The sequence below is a fragment of the Crocuta crocuta genome, unplaced genomic scaffold, assembly GCF_008692635.1.
Source record: "Crocuta crocuta isolate KB4526 unplaced genomic scaffold, BGI_CrCroc_1.0 scaffold188, whole genome shotgun sequence".
Taxonomy (NCBI): domain Eukaryota; kingdom Metazoa; phylum Chordata; class Mammalia; order Carnivora; family Hyaenidae; genus Crocuta; species Crocuta crocuta.
Genome location: NW_027532599.1, coordinates 3,007,013 through 3,024,665, shown reverse-complemented (window position 1 = coordinate 3,024,665; position 17,653 = coordinate 3,007,013). Strand labels below are relative to the sequence as shown.

The window sequence follows — 17,653 nt, the reverse complement described above, 5'->3', positions numbered from 1 at the left end:
GGATATTTGTGATACTCTGCTCAAATAGAGGGAAGAAGAATTACATTAAACATAATGTGACAATGCTTGCTGACAAGTCTCTGAGACAACTTTGTGATGACTTTTATTTAAACAATTTGCTCAAAGCAAAGTCTTAGTTGGAGAGACTATGGAATGTTCAGGGCATGTCTTCCTATCTCTTACTTTTCCCCACTTGTCCTCTTTGTAAACAAAAGCCTAGTTATTCTTCCCTGTGTGTGTTATTCATATGCCTTTGCCATTTCTCCTTCTGAGATGTCATCCTTTGCACTGCGTTAACTACATCATCTAAGACGTATTCTTTCCGTATTACTTCAAGGGCCAACGTAAGCTCTAACTTCTTTAGTTTTTCCTAAGTTTCTTAGTCAAGATGGACATCGCAAAATGTTCAGTTTACTACCTGTGTTATCTCTACCTCTCACTTGACATATACAGTTCCTTCTAGCTATCCCCATAGCATGCTGAACCTGTCCTTCATTCCTTGGATCGTGACTGATGAATCTAAATGTGTGTATGCATTCTAAGTTGATACTGTGTGATTGTCATTTTGTGAAGACAGTAATCTGCAATGACTTTAGCCACCTATTCAATTACCCCATTACATACAACACAATTTGCTAGACCCTTGTTTAGGTAAATGTTGGTGAAAGCTGATGGTCTTTTATCTACGTGTAAAATATTTTGTTGCTTTAGNTTCTTTCCTAGTCCAGTATGTAAAAAATATTGTTGGGACTCATTTGTATACTACATAAAATGAAGTAAGTTGACTCAGATAATATGGATGCAGACATATGTGTAATTCAACAAGGCTGGTAACAAAGTGAGATGTGTTTTAGCTTTCTTTAGTATTTTGATAAGTAGTGTTAAAACATAATTAATCTTTGGTTGGGACTTTTGAGAGAAAAACATTAGAGTAGTCCATATTTGCATGCTAAGCATTTTACCAAAAAAAAAAAAAATTGCAGCTATGCCAGGGTATATTGTCATTTACCCTTAAAGAAGTGATATTCTGAACTCAAATACGTTCAAATGGCTATGAAAGATTGTATTCTGACCAGATTATTAAGTCATATATCTTCAACCTTTCACTTTGTTAGCTATACTCAGCGTGTGGTTGGAAATGGAATCAAAGCCCAATCTGGAAATCCCGAAGTCAAAGTTAAAGGAACTGATCCTGTGATAAATCAAATTATTGATAAACTGAAGCATGTTATTCAGGTAAGCGCTGACACTATATTTATTGGTATAATCAATGAGAAATATTAGGTGATCACTTTCTGTTACATGTGACAAATCTGTTACTGCTGATAGTCCTACCTAAGAGTGAGTATTGGAATAAATTATTTGTAACTAGAGTTTTAGCAACTTTTGGTTGAGGGGTTTTCATACAGAGGACAATCTGTATCTGTGAAAAGGAGACATAGCCTCAGCATTTTAATATATAATGAAAATCTCAGGATAAGCTTCATCCGCAATGAATAAGCTTTAGACATGGGGACTCATGTGACAATTAGAGGAAACGCAGAACAGGGAAGATGCTGAAGTCCCTTTTCAGGCAACTCTCTGAGCCTTGCTGTGAAGGTTTTTGCTCCATTTCCTATAAAAGTTGTCGTAAATGAATAATATGCAGTTTGTATTTATTTTCTGTACCACCTTTTACATGTTACCTTATAATCTACCACGTGGTTGTTCATGAAATACATCTGTTTTATCTTTAATAAGATGTAATCAAGTGAATATATACTGCTGTTTTTAATATATAGCATGTGAAGCCTGAGAATTTCTATCAAAAGAATATTTCACGGAACTAATCTTTTAATTAGAATCAAATACTATGTTACATGCTATGAAGGCCACCCTCCATTCTTCATTTATTGGAGTTGGGGTAAAAAGGAGTATTTCCTAGTTACTAGTTTGTTTGTTTTTTATCACAATCTGTACATATATTTTCATTTTTTCTTTTTTTTCTTTTTTAATGTTTTTTTTTAATTTTTTATTTCTGAGAGAGAGAGACAGTGTGAGCAGGGGAGGATCAGAGAGAGAGGGAGATACAGAATCTGAAGCAGGCTCCAGGCTCTGAGCTGGCTGTCAGCACAGAGCCCGACGCCGGGCTGGAACCCATGAACTGTGAGATCATGACCTGAGCCGAAGTCGGTCGCTTAACCAACGGAGCCACCCAGGCGCCCCTATTTTCACTTTTTCTAAGTAGAACCTTGGATGGATAGTCGATTCTTATTTTTAATATTCTACGTCAGAAACTAATTTAAACATAGTATTGACCTTTTATTAATATTAAAATATTCTAGAGTCACTGGGATGCTTTTCATAGTTGCTCTGCAAAACTTAAGTTTATGTAGGGCCTGTTCTTAGGATTCCACTTTTGTGAAAGTCTCTGTCCTCATCAAAGAAAATTCAAGGAGAATATCAAGGCCTGTGTCCAACATTTCTCCCTTCCATGAGGCAATAATGGCACTTTGCTTATTCTATGACTGGCGTACTGGAGAAACTGAGCTCTCACCCTGGATGGGAACCAAAAGTTAAATTCCATTGAGAAAAATGTAAGAGAAAAGTGGTGTCACATCTACTAGTGAGTTAAACCTCACTGCCTCTAGTGGGATAAACCAATTACCTCAGGGAGACACTTCCCAGGTAAAGTAAATACGTGCTTTATGCTGTTAGTAGGCCAAGTGCTCAGACATTTCTTGAACCTGAGTGGTATCGGGATTACGTCAGAGGCTAAGGTGACATTGAAGGAGGCATTGTAGTGAGCAGTATGAGCTAGACCACAGCCTGAAGCAGATGGCTCAGATCAAGATGGACAAAGCCTGTTGTCCTCAGAAGCAGTGATATTAAGCCCAACAGTAAATGTCACTCAGACATTCAGGAGGGGGAATATAGAATATTATTTTAATTCTTAAATTTCCAGTGGCTCAATAAATGATTTATTAGGAATTCAATATGTAATTGTTGAGGTTCCCCAGGAAAGAGACATTGGGACAGAGATTTCTGTGCAGGAGATTCCTGGCAGGCTGCCTTTATCATCATTAAAAGACTGGGAGAAGTAGCATCTTACAGAGAGAGATCAGTTGAACTGTACTGTGAGTGTGATGGAAGCCTCATATGAATCCAGTAGGAATTCTGGAGCCTACCAACCTTTCAGGTTGGCCTCCATTGGGTGAGGAGTTGGATCATTGGACCAGAAATTGGATGAAAGATACTAGGGTGGAGGTGGGGGTGTGTTAACTCTGCTCTGAATCACCAGCAGCCAACCGTGTTCCCTGTGGCTGGAGGAACAAATGCCTTGGCCGACCTGGCACCTCCTAACATCATGCACTGTAATAAGGTGTAGTAAGCTGTGCAGATCTAGATTATTCAGCAATTCTTGTGTACACTGATCATAAAATCAAAAGAGCTTTAATATGAATTGGTTTCTGTCCTTAAGATAAGGCAAAATTTTAGTGGTCTCCAAAATAGGGTAAGTGGTCTCCAAGTGTGAATAAGCCAATACACTGGAGGCAGGAAGGAAAATAGAACTTCAATATATATTCATCCTGTCTTATTATGTTAATTTATTTGGTTGTAGGAAAGTGGGTAAAACATGTAACAGGGCAATGGCACATGGGTGTAGAAGTACATAGATACACATGTCAAGTAGGTGTGCATTCAAAATTTCTGGAATATATACATGATGGAAACCTTGTTATATGTAAAAAGGATGGGGGCGCCTGGGTGGCTTAGTCGGTTGAGCGTCCGACTTTCGCTTGGGTCATGATCTCGCGGTTCGTGCGTTCGAGCCCCACTTCGGGCTCTGTGCTGACAGCTAGCTCAGAGCCTGGAGCCTGTTTCAGAGTCTGTGACTCCCATCTCTCTCTGACCCTCCGCTGCTTACGCTGTCTCTCTCTCTCTCTCCTAGAAAAAAATAAAACATTTAAAAAAATTTAAAAAAAAAAGGATGGAGCTGCTATATAGAAAGAGTATACAGATATAAGAAAACATATTCTCAAGGAAATAAGTAGATGCTCAAAATATAAAGGTTTGTAAAAACTCTTAGGAAACGAGTTCACTGATATGTTGTCCCTTCATCCCAACATCACTGACTTCTTATTTCGTAAATTTAAAGCTATATCCTTCCAACATGGCAGAGGGAAATAATTCCATTTTTTTCTTTAACCCCTGTGTTAAATTGAGTCCCATTCTTTCATCTTTACATTAATGTGAAGATCTCCAGTTATTCCTGCTTAAGTTTTGTTCTAGGAGTATAAGAGAATATCATATAAGATGCTATTTTTGAGGTCTTTTTGAAGTCTACTAGGATGATGACTGAAATTTAGATTTTTATAGAAGATAGCAGAAAGTCATATTTTGTATGGATGGCATGAAAATATTCACATTTAATGTCTTAGAACATTCTCTCCTAAGGCAGTTCTGGAGATGAAGGAACATTTTTGTTTTTGCCGGACTTCTGACTATTGATGATAACATGTGTACCCTGGTAGCTAACAAGGGGCAATTATAAAGACCTGGCATGGTGTCAGGTCTGAAGAGTTTCAGAAAATTGTCTTCCATAAGTGATAACTTCTTAATTTGGGAGTAGTGTGAGACTAAGGGAGTAGGTAGAAGTAGGAATATATTTCAAATTCTAATCTATGGATAGATGATCACTTATTTGTGTTGGGCTGGAACTCAATCTATTTGTTATTGCAATAGATATTAAGTGCATTTAACAGTTAAAATGGCATTTCTCATCATATGGATAAGTAAATGTTCCTCTTGTCCTTTCTCCCTATGTAAATATGTAGAAATAAACTAGCCATATTTATTAGCAAAAATTGGTTCTATCCAATTAACCACCAAACACCTTTCTTTTGGCCTGTCATTGTACCTCATTTCCTATCCTGTAACCTCTACAATTAGAGTCACTAGCTAGACAAGTGGGTAGGAATTTTACTTTAAGAAGTGGTACTTTTTAAATGCCTTAGTAACAAGTACAATAACTATAGCTGACAAATGTTATAAAGAAAACAAAACAGGATGAGGTACATAAAGGTACTTAAGAATCATGTGTTTGCGGAGGCCATTAAAAGGAGGATATTTGGAGGGGCGCCTGGGTGGCGTAGTCGGTTAAGCGTCCGACTTTCACTTAGGTCATGATCTCGCGGTTCGTGGGTTCGAGCCCCGCGTCGGGCTCTGTGCTGACTGCCAGCTCAGAGCCTGGACCCTGTTTCAGTCTGTGACTCCCTCTCTCTCTGACCCTCCCCTGCTCACGCTGTCTCGCTCTCTCTCCTAGAAATAAATAAAACATTTAAAAAAAAAAAAAGGAGGATATTTGGGTTGATATTGAAGAAGAAGAAAAGAATCAGGAAAATCTGGGAGAGCTGTGTTGGGGGCAAAAAGAATAGTACATATGAAGGATCTATGCACAAATAATTTATTGTATTCAAAGAAGGAACAGAAGCCCATGTGGCCATAACCGAGTGAGTTAAGGGGTGAGAGAGAGAGATTCTGAATTAAGGAGATTTGGTAGTTCCAGCAGAGTTCAGATTTCATCCTTACACGGATGGGAAACCAAAGACTGTAGGCAGAAGATGATATAATATAATTAATGTTTTATAAAAGTAGTTTTGGCTTCACTTTGGAAAATGGACCAAAAGTGGAAAAAGAACAAAAATAGAGGAAGAAAGTTGCAAAAGCAAAAGATTGTAGTGATTGGAACTAGAATGGGAAGAATGGCAGGGATATGAGAAGGCATATGAGAAGCAGGAGATTTAGATAAATAGGAGAAGAATTACTCAGGATTTGTTGATGGATTGGAAATGAGACTGAGAAAGAGTAAGGATGATAACTGTGTTGGGTGGGGTGTAGTGTCATTAAGTGAAACAAGGCATTCTGGAAGTGGAGCCAGTCTGGGGGATAGTTGTTGGAATTGATTGGAAATTATGGCTCTGTTACATTTGAAATACATCAGACTCCCAAGGGAAACATCCAGAATTCAGGGGCAACCACAGAACAAGAGGTACACAATTGGGAGCATCAGCGTTAGATAATATGTAAGTCATAGGACTGCAAGGTGGCCACCTTCTTGTTAGAGAATAAATTCACAACAAAAACTGTTAAAGGATAATATAAGACAGCAGAATCATATGGAAGATGTATATTCCGAAAGTCTAGGAAAGGAGAAAGCTTTTATTAAATGTATGTGATACGTGTAGATAGAGAGTTGATCTAGGACAGACAAGGTATTTAGTAACATTAACTTTTCTTTCACTGAAAAATAATCAATGTCCATTATAAGAAATTGAATTGTGTTATTTTAGAAAATTTTACAAAATGAGTGGAAAATAAACTACTTATGCTTATAAAATAACCAGCAGTCTCAGGAAATAAGCCTTCTAGGCTTTTGCTAGACTTAAGTATACATGTAATTAGATCAATACTTTGATATTTTTAGCATAACCGAGTGAGATTAAAGAGTACATTTGATTTTGTGTCACAAAGTACTCACCTAACAACACATAACATTTTGTTTCCATGAAATAAAATACTCTGCAATGTGGCTGCTAGTGCCTGTATAAGATTTTATCGTATGGAAAGACTATAATTTTATTTAATCCAAAACTGAAGTTGGATATTTAGGTTGTTACCAATTTTTCACAATAATAAATACTGCTAATAGGAATATTTCTAGATATAAATCTTTTTATAACTTTTTCCCCTTGTGATATATTTCAAGATGTTATAACCAAGAATCTGTTCATTCATAATTTTAAGTATTTTAATAAATATTGCTAAATTTGTATCCAGGAAAATTGTAAGAATTTATACATGAAGCAAAGCACAGGATATATGTCAACTTTCTCAGCATCTTGAAGGAATAGTTGAGAACTTGGCAGCGACCATGTGTGGGTGGTGGGAAAATCACATGGAGTTCTAGAGACCAAAGTAGCAATCCTTTAGAAATGTTAGCTTGAGCTAGTGTCACCTACAGGTACTCCAAGTATCGCCAAAATAAGTATTTTAATTAGAAAATAGTTCAGAGGTGCCTGGATGGCTCAGTCAGTTAAGAATCTGACTTCAGCTTGAGTCATGATCTTGCAGTTCTTGAGTTCAAGCCCTTGGTCTGGCTCTGTGTTGACAGCTCAGAGCCTGCAGCCGCCTGTCTTACATTCAGTGTGTGTGTGTGTGTGTGTGTGTGTGTGTGTGTGGTGTGTGTGTGTGTGTGTGTGTGTGTGTGTGTGTGTATGTATAGATGTGGGTGTGTGTATGGATGTGGGTGTGTGTCTCTCTCAAACATAAATAACATTTTTAAAAAATTAGAAGAGTTTATAAAAAAGTTTCAAGGCTTCCTAGAGAAAGATACTAGCAGAAACAACTTTAATTTTATTTTGTTTAGAACAAGCCCTCTATTTTTAAAAACTACCAAGACAAAAAATAAGTTGCTCAGAAAATCTGATATACATGGAGACTTATAGATTATAGGTTGGTCGTTGGGGAATATCTCAGGCACTTCAAATCCCCTCACTGCCTCTTTAAATCCTTCTGAATTGGGAACAAGAACAGTGAAGAAGAGGGAAAAATCGTGCCTGGCCTTCAGCCTTCTGTGATTCTGACCCCTTTCTCAGGAGAAGCCATTGTACTAACATACTTGCCAGGAATTTTCTACATTTTAAAGCCTGTGCTGCTTCCGGTAGACATATCTTTGGAAATTACCTGTGATGAGTACGGTGAGGAATTTTATAAAAGGAGAAGTTCTAAAGGGTTATCATGAACTTTCTTAGATGTTTGCATCGGACTAAATTGCCCTTGAGAATAGACCGAAAACAATACTGGATTCTTCTTAGTATAGTGACTGAGGAAATGTATTAGAACTTTAATTCAGATTTCGTCTTTTAGCAAATTTATTTTAAAACTTCTTGTTGTTCATATTGACTAAGTTTGTTTAGGGCAGAGTTGTCAGCAGGAAAAATCACAGTTTTATAGCAATTTATCTTTAAATATTAAATAACATCTATCATTTAAAAAAAAGTGATGTCAGCTTTTAAAACCTAACTGTTGAGCATGATTAGATATAAACTATAATGACCCACAGCTTAGAAATTACTTTCCCTACTTTCAATGTGAAACATAAAAAGTAATATAACAGCAATTTTCTATAACTCTTTTATTGCAAAACCAATGTATGCTATAGTGTTGTTAAAAGTTGTAGATTTAAGTAACATTTTACTTCTTCAAATCTCATAATTCCAATACAGAAGAGAATATTATCAGTTTCTATTAAATATTCATTTAATGAATCCCTTTTATAGAGGGACTAAAACTTCCTTAGAAATACGTCTTCATGTGTAAAATAAATTTGATTTTTAAATGTGAGAAAAAGCAATAATCATAACCATTTGCTTAAAACTACAAACTAAATAGACATTTTATAATAGGTTTTTCAATACTCATAATGTACTAGGTTCAAGCAGAGATGAAGACACTCTTATTTCATGTAGAAAAAGACTGCTAAATTACCTGTTTTCTTTTTTCCCATTCTGTTTCTAGAATACCAATATGATATATAGTAACTTTAGAGTTGTAATGGAGTGAGAAGCTCTCATTTAAATCTTAATGGACAGTTACAAGGTTAGTGTTTATAGATACAAAAAAATAAACAAGATTTTTAAAACACAATATGTCAAAGTTTCTGAATTCTGAAAACTGTCTAAGATTTTTTCATTAAAACACTAACTCTAATACACATTTTGGAAACTTTTTCTTTTTGGTAATAGCTTATAAGAGTGATGCAGAACCAGTTAATCACCATTGATTGGTCGGTGGTGTCAGCCGATTCTGTGAATTTTTTTTCACTTCTACAGACTCCTTCTCTTGCTCAGAGAATTCACCACAGTACTTTGATTCATCTCCATTACACACCAGTGACATTTCCCCATGCTTCCCCATATTAATATTCCAGAAAGATAGACACCTTTTGATTTTATTTAGAAGTGCAGTAGTGACCAAAACACATTTAGTTATCTTTTGGTTCAGAAGAAAGTATTTGAAATGTACTCAATAAGTTGGAATGGTCATCTAATTTAGCAATTAGCTGGTCTGAATAAATTCAATGGAAGGCTGCTTTCTAGAGTGTGTGGTATAAATGCGCTGACTTCACTATTGGCCATTTCATTAAAAAAATCAATTGTCAGCATAAAACCAACCATTTCAATTAATGTACAATCAACTGGAAATGAGAGGATTTGGGTGGGCCATTGATTTGTTTTATTTATTTAAAGAGTATGTAATTATTTTATGTTGGATTAACATTTTACTTTATATTTGCTTGGATACTGCTGATCCAATACATAAGAAAAGATGTACTAGATATTACTATTACCTATTAAAATTATAGCCATTTATCTACCAAGTTTTCTGTTTGTCAAACATATTGTTAGAATTTTGAACACTAGAACTTTTATACTTTATATTTTGGTGACTAGGTCAAATTATAGCCATATATAGCCTAAGATCTTTATTATTTCTGATTGATATATAACATGAAATATGATTTCACAAAATGAGATTCCAAATTATAACCATCTCCTATAAAAATTTATATTTATTGTAAAAATTGAAATTACTGGAGTTTGAATTTTTCAGGAATCATACAATCTAAAAGATAAATGTATAGCATTATATTTTTAGAAACTAGAACAAGTGAGAAAAATAATGCCTTTGACAGTTATTAGCTATTCATTCATTAACATCAAAGTACCAATAATAGTAATAGTAATAATAATAATAATAATGAAATCCCTTTTGTTTCAATAAAACACACTGGCCACAATATAGCAATATGCTAGAGAGCATTACTTTTAAGTTGCCACAAGGCATCTGACTAAATTCCAGTTCTTGTGTATACTAGCTGTATGTTTAGAGTCACCTTAATTAACATCTTTTGTTAATTAGGTCAAAAAGATAAAAAAAATCACAAGTGTGATAGGATGTGGAGAAAGTGAAGCTCTCAAGCACCACTGGTGAAATGTAAAATCATGCAGCTACTTTGAGAATTAGATAGTTCTGTAAAAGGTTAAACATAGAGCTACCATACAAGCCTGAAAATTTACTACTAACTCTATACGTAAGAGAAAAGAAAGCATGTGTTTACACAAAAACCTGTACATGAATGTTGATAGCAGTGTAATTCATTCATAATATGCAAAAAGTAGAAAAAATTCAAATATTCATCAATTGATGAATGGATAAATAAAATGCTACATATCCATAAAATGAAACTTTGTTTAGCAGTTAAAAGGGCTTACTACAGGGGCACCTGAGTGGCTGTCAGTTAAGCATCTGGCTTTGTCTCAGGCCAAGATCTCACAGTTTGTGAGTTCGAGACCTGCATCAGGCTCTGTGCTGACAGCTAGCTCAGAGCCTGGAGCCTGTTTCAGATCCTGTATCTCCCCCTCTCTCTAACCCTCTCCTGCTCATGCTGTCTCTCTCTGTCTCTCTCTGTCTCTCTGTCTCTCTCTCAGAAATAAATAAAACATTAAAAAATTTAAAAAAAAGGGCTTACTATGAATAAATGCTACAACATAGAGGAACCCTGAAAACATGATAAGTAAAAGAAGACAGTCACAAAGATCACATATATGTGCTATTAATAGTAATAAATATATTTAATATATAATATAATAATATTGTTATATATTAATAAATATTTTTCAATATTTTATTTAGAAATCAATTTTAATTCCTATATAAAACATCATTTTATGCTGGCAGTGACAGTAGTATACTGAGGGCTTATCCTACCTAATCCTAAGAGTTTTGTAAATATTATGCAAAATAAGATATGTAATTACCTTTTAATTTTAATATCTGAATGTCTATAAAGTTTTATCAGTTTTCCTCTTTTACTTCATGACCCACTCATTGTTCTTTTCCCACAACACTGTGGTTTGATTGCTGCCTCCATCATTCCACTGAAATGCTCTACTAAATTTACTGATTATCTTTTGTTGTTGTTGAGAATCGAATAGCCTTTTATCAGTTGTTATCTCTCTTGAACACTTAATATCACTTATCTGTGCTATTATCTTTTCATTATTCTCACTCCTCTGATTTCCTACCAAGCTTTCTGATTACTCTACCCAAGGATCTTTGTGCCTTTCTTTAATTTTAATAAAAATTGAATTCAATGAAGCGGTTTCGAAGATAATGTTAAGGAAATATTCTAAAAAGCAATAACACACAAAAGAGAAGGAAATAATAAAATGATGAGACCTTAGAATTTCACTCCAAGTAACAAGAATTTCAGAGAAAAGAACCAAACTAATAGAAGAAATTTTTCAAATACCTTTTTTTTCTCAGAAGTAAGGAATAATGACTCCAAGTAGAACCCACCAAGTGACCATCACAATGAAGGAAACATACACCACACACAAATAATTGTGACTTCTGAATATAGAAGAGAAAATATCAAAATCTTCAAGTGAAAGAAACCAACCAAAAAAATATACACAAATGCATACAAAGATAGGGATTAGATTTATAGTTGCTTATCAACAGGAATACTAGACAAAAATGCGAAAGCCATACCTTCTAATTATAAAGCAACTGATTTCTGACCTGAAATTCTATACCCAGCTAAACTAGCAATCAAGCATGAGGATAAATTAAAAAGATTTTCCTCTTTTTAGGTAAGGAAACACAAATACATAATTTATTCTGTTTTCTGTAGAAAGCTGTTGGCAATAAGAGTAATACAAAAAATAAGAATATTTGATATTTAGGAAACTTATATTGAAAACATCAGAATAGAGGAAAAGGTTACCCTGGAAGGGACTTATATAAACTAAAAAGGAAAAAAAATAGTAACTTTAAGTGATATGTTGGAACGTATGGAAAAGATATTACTAAGCATTTGACAGATCTGCTAAAGCATTTGAAGAAAAAACAAGGTAGATACATAGAAATATGTGATAGATTAAAAGCAAGCTATGTAATTGATAGATACCGTGGCAATTATAGATTATAGGGGAAAAACCTTTACAGGAAAAAATTATAATCATAATAAGCTATTGCTCTGAAGTAAATAATATATTTGTAGGTACAACTATTACATTAATGAAAACCTTGCTAAAGTTATATTAGTTGGATGGGAAAACGAAATGGCGAGTTGGTGGTATAACGTGGAAAATTGATAAATATTGCCAAGAATTGACAATGAAGAAACAGAAAAACTGACTATTTATTAACACTTTTGTAGATATGTAAGGTTAATGCCAGAGAAATCAATCAGGTTGATTATTAAGCTTATAGGAGCAGGAAACACGGCATATAAAGTGCTTGGGCATAGGAATGTTAATTTTTCTTAATATGGAGCTTTTGGTACTACTCATTTTTCTACTAGATATGTTTATTACTCTGATAAATATGAACATGATTTTTAAAACAAAAGAGAAACTCTGCATCAGAATTTATATGGACTTGCGTAATCTTGTCTTCCACGTTTCCAGCCTCGTTAGTTAGTTGCTCCTCTTTTCTACACAAACCTGACATCTAATCTCCCCACAAATATACTGCTTAATTTTTGGGATTTTGTTTTTAAACTGTTACTTCTAGGCCTTTCATTCTCTCTTTAAAAACAAAAACAAGAACAAAAACACATTATTCTTAATTGCAACAAAACAGTGGTATCTATTTTTTTCTTTGTAACTGCTGGTTATCCATCATGTCTCAATTTCTTTGTAACAAAGAGCATGTGCACCACTGTGTTCTCCTTGGTGCTCTGTAACTGACTTATGAGAGCACTTCTTTAGAAAAGAAAAATCAAGGAATTAAAAAACTGGGGTATTGGATGATATTGACAGTGGCCTCTTTCTCTGAATCCACATATCTTGGTTAGTCTGCTACTCTTCATTATTTCTGACCCTAACCTTTGTCATCCTAGTCTGACTCTAGTGTTTTGGGACATATCTCACAAACATTGCTAATTTTTTTTATATTTAATTTTTAAATTTGACTTCTCTTTGTGCTGGTTAAATGCTTCAGAGAAATCTCTCCTCTACCTTTTCTGCATGTTAATTCAAATTCATAGTTCAAGCACCCTCACTGAACTCTGAATTCCTAGGGTCATAGTAGTTTATAAGGCTTCCCAAATAGCCCAGCTTTTCTCTTCTTATTATTCACAATTTTCTGGGCCAAGTACAGTCCTCTCCTGGCAACAGTCAGAAATTGGCTATAAATACCCAAAAGTTTAGCCTGCAAAAAATAATTAACCTAATTTTCTGAAGCACTCTTTTGCCATACATAATTTTTAACTGCTCATGTATATTCTCAGCTTTCTTCAGGTATATTAAGAGTCTGTAATGGCAGACTCAACAAATGTACTCTGTAATTACTTAAATATGATTTTATGAATGTGGTTTGAAGACGTAATTTGTCAGTGCAGAGTAGTTTATGGATATATTTCATGCAGTTCAGAAGCACTTAACCAGATGGCCCCCTATAGTTTTGGAGCAGTTAATGCACCTCAAAAGTAGGCTGACAGCAGTGGCATATGGTCGTGGGGGATCAATGGGAAAGTTCTAAGGCACAGGATGTTGAGGAAGTGAAATATATACTCCAAAGAGATTTATTAAAAACTAAACTAAGTAAAAGTCCTATGATAAAATTAAAATGTGAATTATAATAACCTTAAGAAATGTGATAAGTCTTATGAATGTAAGTTCTGCTTTTATTATGTGTTTCACATTGCTATAATGGAAACTTAATCATTTTCATTAGAAATAAAACAAATCATGAGTTTTATAATGAGTGTGATTAGCATTTATATACCTTGTATAACTTAAATCAGTTACTCTTTCTGAAAATGATCATTTTGAAATTTTATATCTGGAAATTTGTTATCAAATAAGGCCTGAAACATTAAACAGATGGTAAAATCTAATTTAAGTTCCTTTAACACTCCTTTTCTTTCTATCTTATAAAAGCAAATGAGCTTGTCATTTTTAATTATAGGAGTTGAATCTGAATTTATTAGATATATATATAACAAAACAAGATAGTTGCTAAATTTGCTCGATTCTAGTGACTTTCTATTGTACACAGTCATTTTTAATTTGATGATAAGAAAACATTTTCAAGGTTTTTATAAACAAAAGTACATGATCATAAAAGTTTACATTTCTAGAAAATAAATATGTTCTTAAGGCCCTTTATACATCTTGAAGGCCTAACTCTTAGGAATTTTTAAATATTTGATTTGCACTCATTAAAATATATGGAGGTTAAATTTCATAATTCCCCTTCTTAGAAAATGTGAACTATGCCTCTAGCATATCAAAGTGAGTTATTTATATATTTAAATTCTGATTTAAGCAACAATATTATGTTTCTTTATTGATAAAAATTAAGTACCAAAATTATTATATTTCATCCAAGAACACAGTGGTCTTATTACAAAACTATTTTTCCATGTCTGTTTCACAAATATGCTCATAACTAGAGAATTTGTCATGTTTCTATGCTAATTCATTAAAGCGTCATGTTTCACCCATTCTTAAAATACTTTTTTATCTGACACTTTGAAATCTATTGCATCTCAACTTATAAATGCATTTCTTGGGTTTGTAATAAGGAAAAATATTCAGTGTATTATCCATTTAAAACAAACCTTTATGTAGAACATCATTTGTGATGCCTTTTGACTGCAATCTCCATTATGTCATGGGCTATACCTGTGTTTCGTCATTGTGACCAACAGAATGTATTGAAAGATAAGAAATGTTTAATGTATATCTATGGAATAAATAAATGAAATTTATAGTTAAGTTGATCACTATATGTAAACTTTAAATGGAACAGGAAAATGAATCTTCCCAGTTATCAAGTTTTAACAGAGAATATTTAAAAATCAATCTTAATTAGATATGCTTTCAATACTATGCTTTCAATCTTAGATTATAATCTTAAAATTCTTGTTCTATTTTATTCATCCATCCATTCATTATTCACTGAACAAACACTGATTTAGTACTCACTAGGTTCCAGGTATGTTAATGATACAGGAAGTAAAAGATATGATTAAATGAGGGCATTGGTGAGAGTGAATATATTATAGAAATAATACCTATAGCAGTTATGACATGGTATGCTTCTGAGTATGTAGGTGAGACTAGGCTGACAGTATCTTTTTACTTCAATCAACAATGTTTTGAATTTCTATTATGGATCAGGAAATGTCCTAAATAGTGGGTTCACAAAATTGAGTAAGACCACATCTGCTTATAGTAAAACATTTATTTCCATAGTAAAAAGATAAAGGGATTCACTTTGCAGATTTTATACTAAGGTTTCTAATCCAGCTTTGCAGAATTAGTTACAATTTTAGGAACCTAGGAGGCATTTAATTGAGATTGAATATAAGGCAAATTACCAGAGAATATTTAATGAAATACTATGGTACAACTTACTTCAATTAGAACATCGTTATAATTTTTTAAAGACATTACAACTTACACATAGTAGATGTAATGACTGAATAGCAAAAATGTTCAACAAGAGCACCTTTGTAGCAGTCAAGCTATTGCCACAATAATATTCCATTCAAAAACCATGCAAAATTTAGTGAGATATATCAAAAAGCCTTTTTCTTTTCTTGTTCATGCACCTGTGGTCAGCTACAAGTCACCTGATATAGGCCGTGCTTGGCTGGGATTTGCTTGAAGTCCAGATCTGATGTACATGTTGGTCATCCTGCTGAGATCACAGAACAGAAAGCATGTTATTGTTATGGTAGAAGTCAAAAGCACGAGACCACCTGTGCACAATCATGCCACCTTTTTCTATATTTGTTCCTCTAAGATACCCATTTGGCCAAAGCAAAGTCCGACAGGGAATACCAAAGCCAAGCAGTGGAAAAATATATCCTTCCTCCAGGGATACAAATGGGGGAGAGAGTAAACAATTGCTCAAAAATGATCTCATCTACCAAAATCTTGAAGATTTAAAATAATAATATTATGGCATTGTTTTCATTTGCTTGAATATGGCTTTCATAAGCACAGTGCAACATAAAAGTACTGTTTGAACTCTTCCTCTATATTCATAACATTACTACATATTTTCCACCTTGAGTATATTTTTATAAGCCTTCTTTGCACCAATCTGAAAACTTTTACTTCAGTTTGATCAGGAAAGACATGTCAATTTAAATCATCATATAAAACATTTCTCCATATTTTGAATGTTTTGTGCTATTGTTAATATTTTGTGGAAAAAAACTTGAACCAATAGAATTTATTTCTAAGTTAGATATTGATGGATTTTAATGAACTACAAAAATCAGAATAAATTTCTAACAGAAATTACCCTTGAAATACTAGTCTGAGCTCCAAATGAGATTGGATTCTTATGTTAAACATTTGGACTCTAATTGTTTTGTTAGGATTGGTTTATTAAAGGATAATTAGTGACATTATCAGCAGAAAAACATGCTGTGCTATAATTAAATCATTTAAGTAATCATTTCTTGATGTCTTAATATGCTAGATTTCTCAATTCATTAAAGTAGATAAGAGTTCTCTGTAAATACAATTAATTATCAATAGTTTGCTTTTCTAGAAATGCTTGAAAATGTAGAATTCTGCTTTAGCACTGTTAACAAGATGCCATTCTGATATTGATGCATTATGTTTATCTATAAAATGTGAAACAAGACAGAAATATAGGATGATATAGAACATTTGCAACCTGTTTGCCTTTGTAATTATCAGTAGTAGGATTCCTTTCTGTCTTTTGTAAAATACAGATGGTTTTGGAAATGCACTAGTTTCAGTTTCAATCTAGGAAGAACTACTTATATACTGCTGTTATGTCACAGGATACCACTGTTTTCAAATATAGTTTTTGTGTCTTCTGTTCCATGCTTAGAATTGGTTCTACCAAGCTGGCTATTAAAACTGGTAATATGGATTGAGTAATGCACAGAATTATGGAATCATTATATTGTACACTTGAAACTAGTATAACACTGTATGTTAATTATAGTTCAATTAAAAAGTCTTAAAAATAAATAACTAATAGTATAGCAGTTGGGTTCTCCTCATTCTTCCCAACCCATGAAATCTGTTTCTGGAATGAGGAGATGGAAATACAGCCAGTGGGAATATGAATTATTTGCTAATAATTGTACCTCTTCTGTAAGAGGATTCCTGAATGGGCAAGAATATGAATGTGTACAGGAGAAATACTTGAGTTATCTAAAGCATTTTTCCCTAGCAAAGTCAATAGGTAGATCCATTTAAGTGAGACAAGCTCAAACTGATTTTGCACATAAGTGTATGTAGGTTATGTGTACACACACATATCTGTATATTCTCAATCAGTTCTCAGTTGCTAAACTGTTAAGCTGAACTGAATGATCATTCGAATGTGTTTAAGAAACATGTTAACCTGGTAAACAGACACTCTTAATAAGAAGAATAACAAACAACTTGTTTGTTTCTAATACTTCCCATAGCATGTCGACTATTCTATTCCACATATGTCCTCCGCTAAACTGGTCTCTAAACACCTGTTCCACTCAGAGACTCTAGTTGATGTTGTTGTAAATGACTTTGATAAGCATTTATTCTACCTGTTTTTATCC

General features: G+C 33.7%; 1 protein-coding gene across 1 annotated transcript in view; it reads left to right on the top strand.

Annotated features, from left to right (window-relative positions):
* Positions 1-17,653, top strand: part of GPC5 (glypican 5) — a 1,368,124-nt gene that overhangs the window by 423,529 nt on the left and 926,942 nt on the right. Inside the window, exon 6 of the mRNA XM_077780101.1 lies at positions 1,116-1,236. Within this exon, the coding sequence (XP_077636227.1) occupies positions 1,116-1,236 (121 nt within the window). The remainder of the gene's footprint in view (positions 1-1,115; positions 1,237-17,653) is intronic.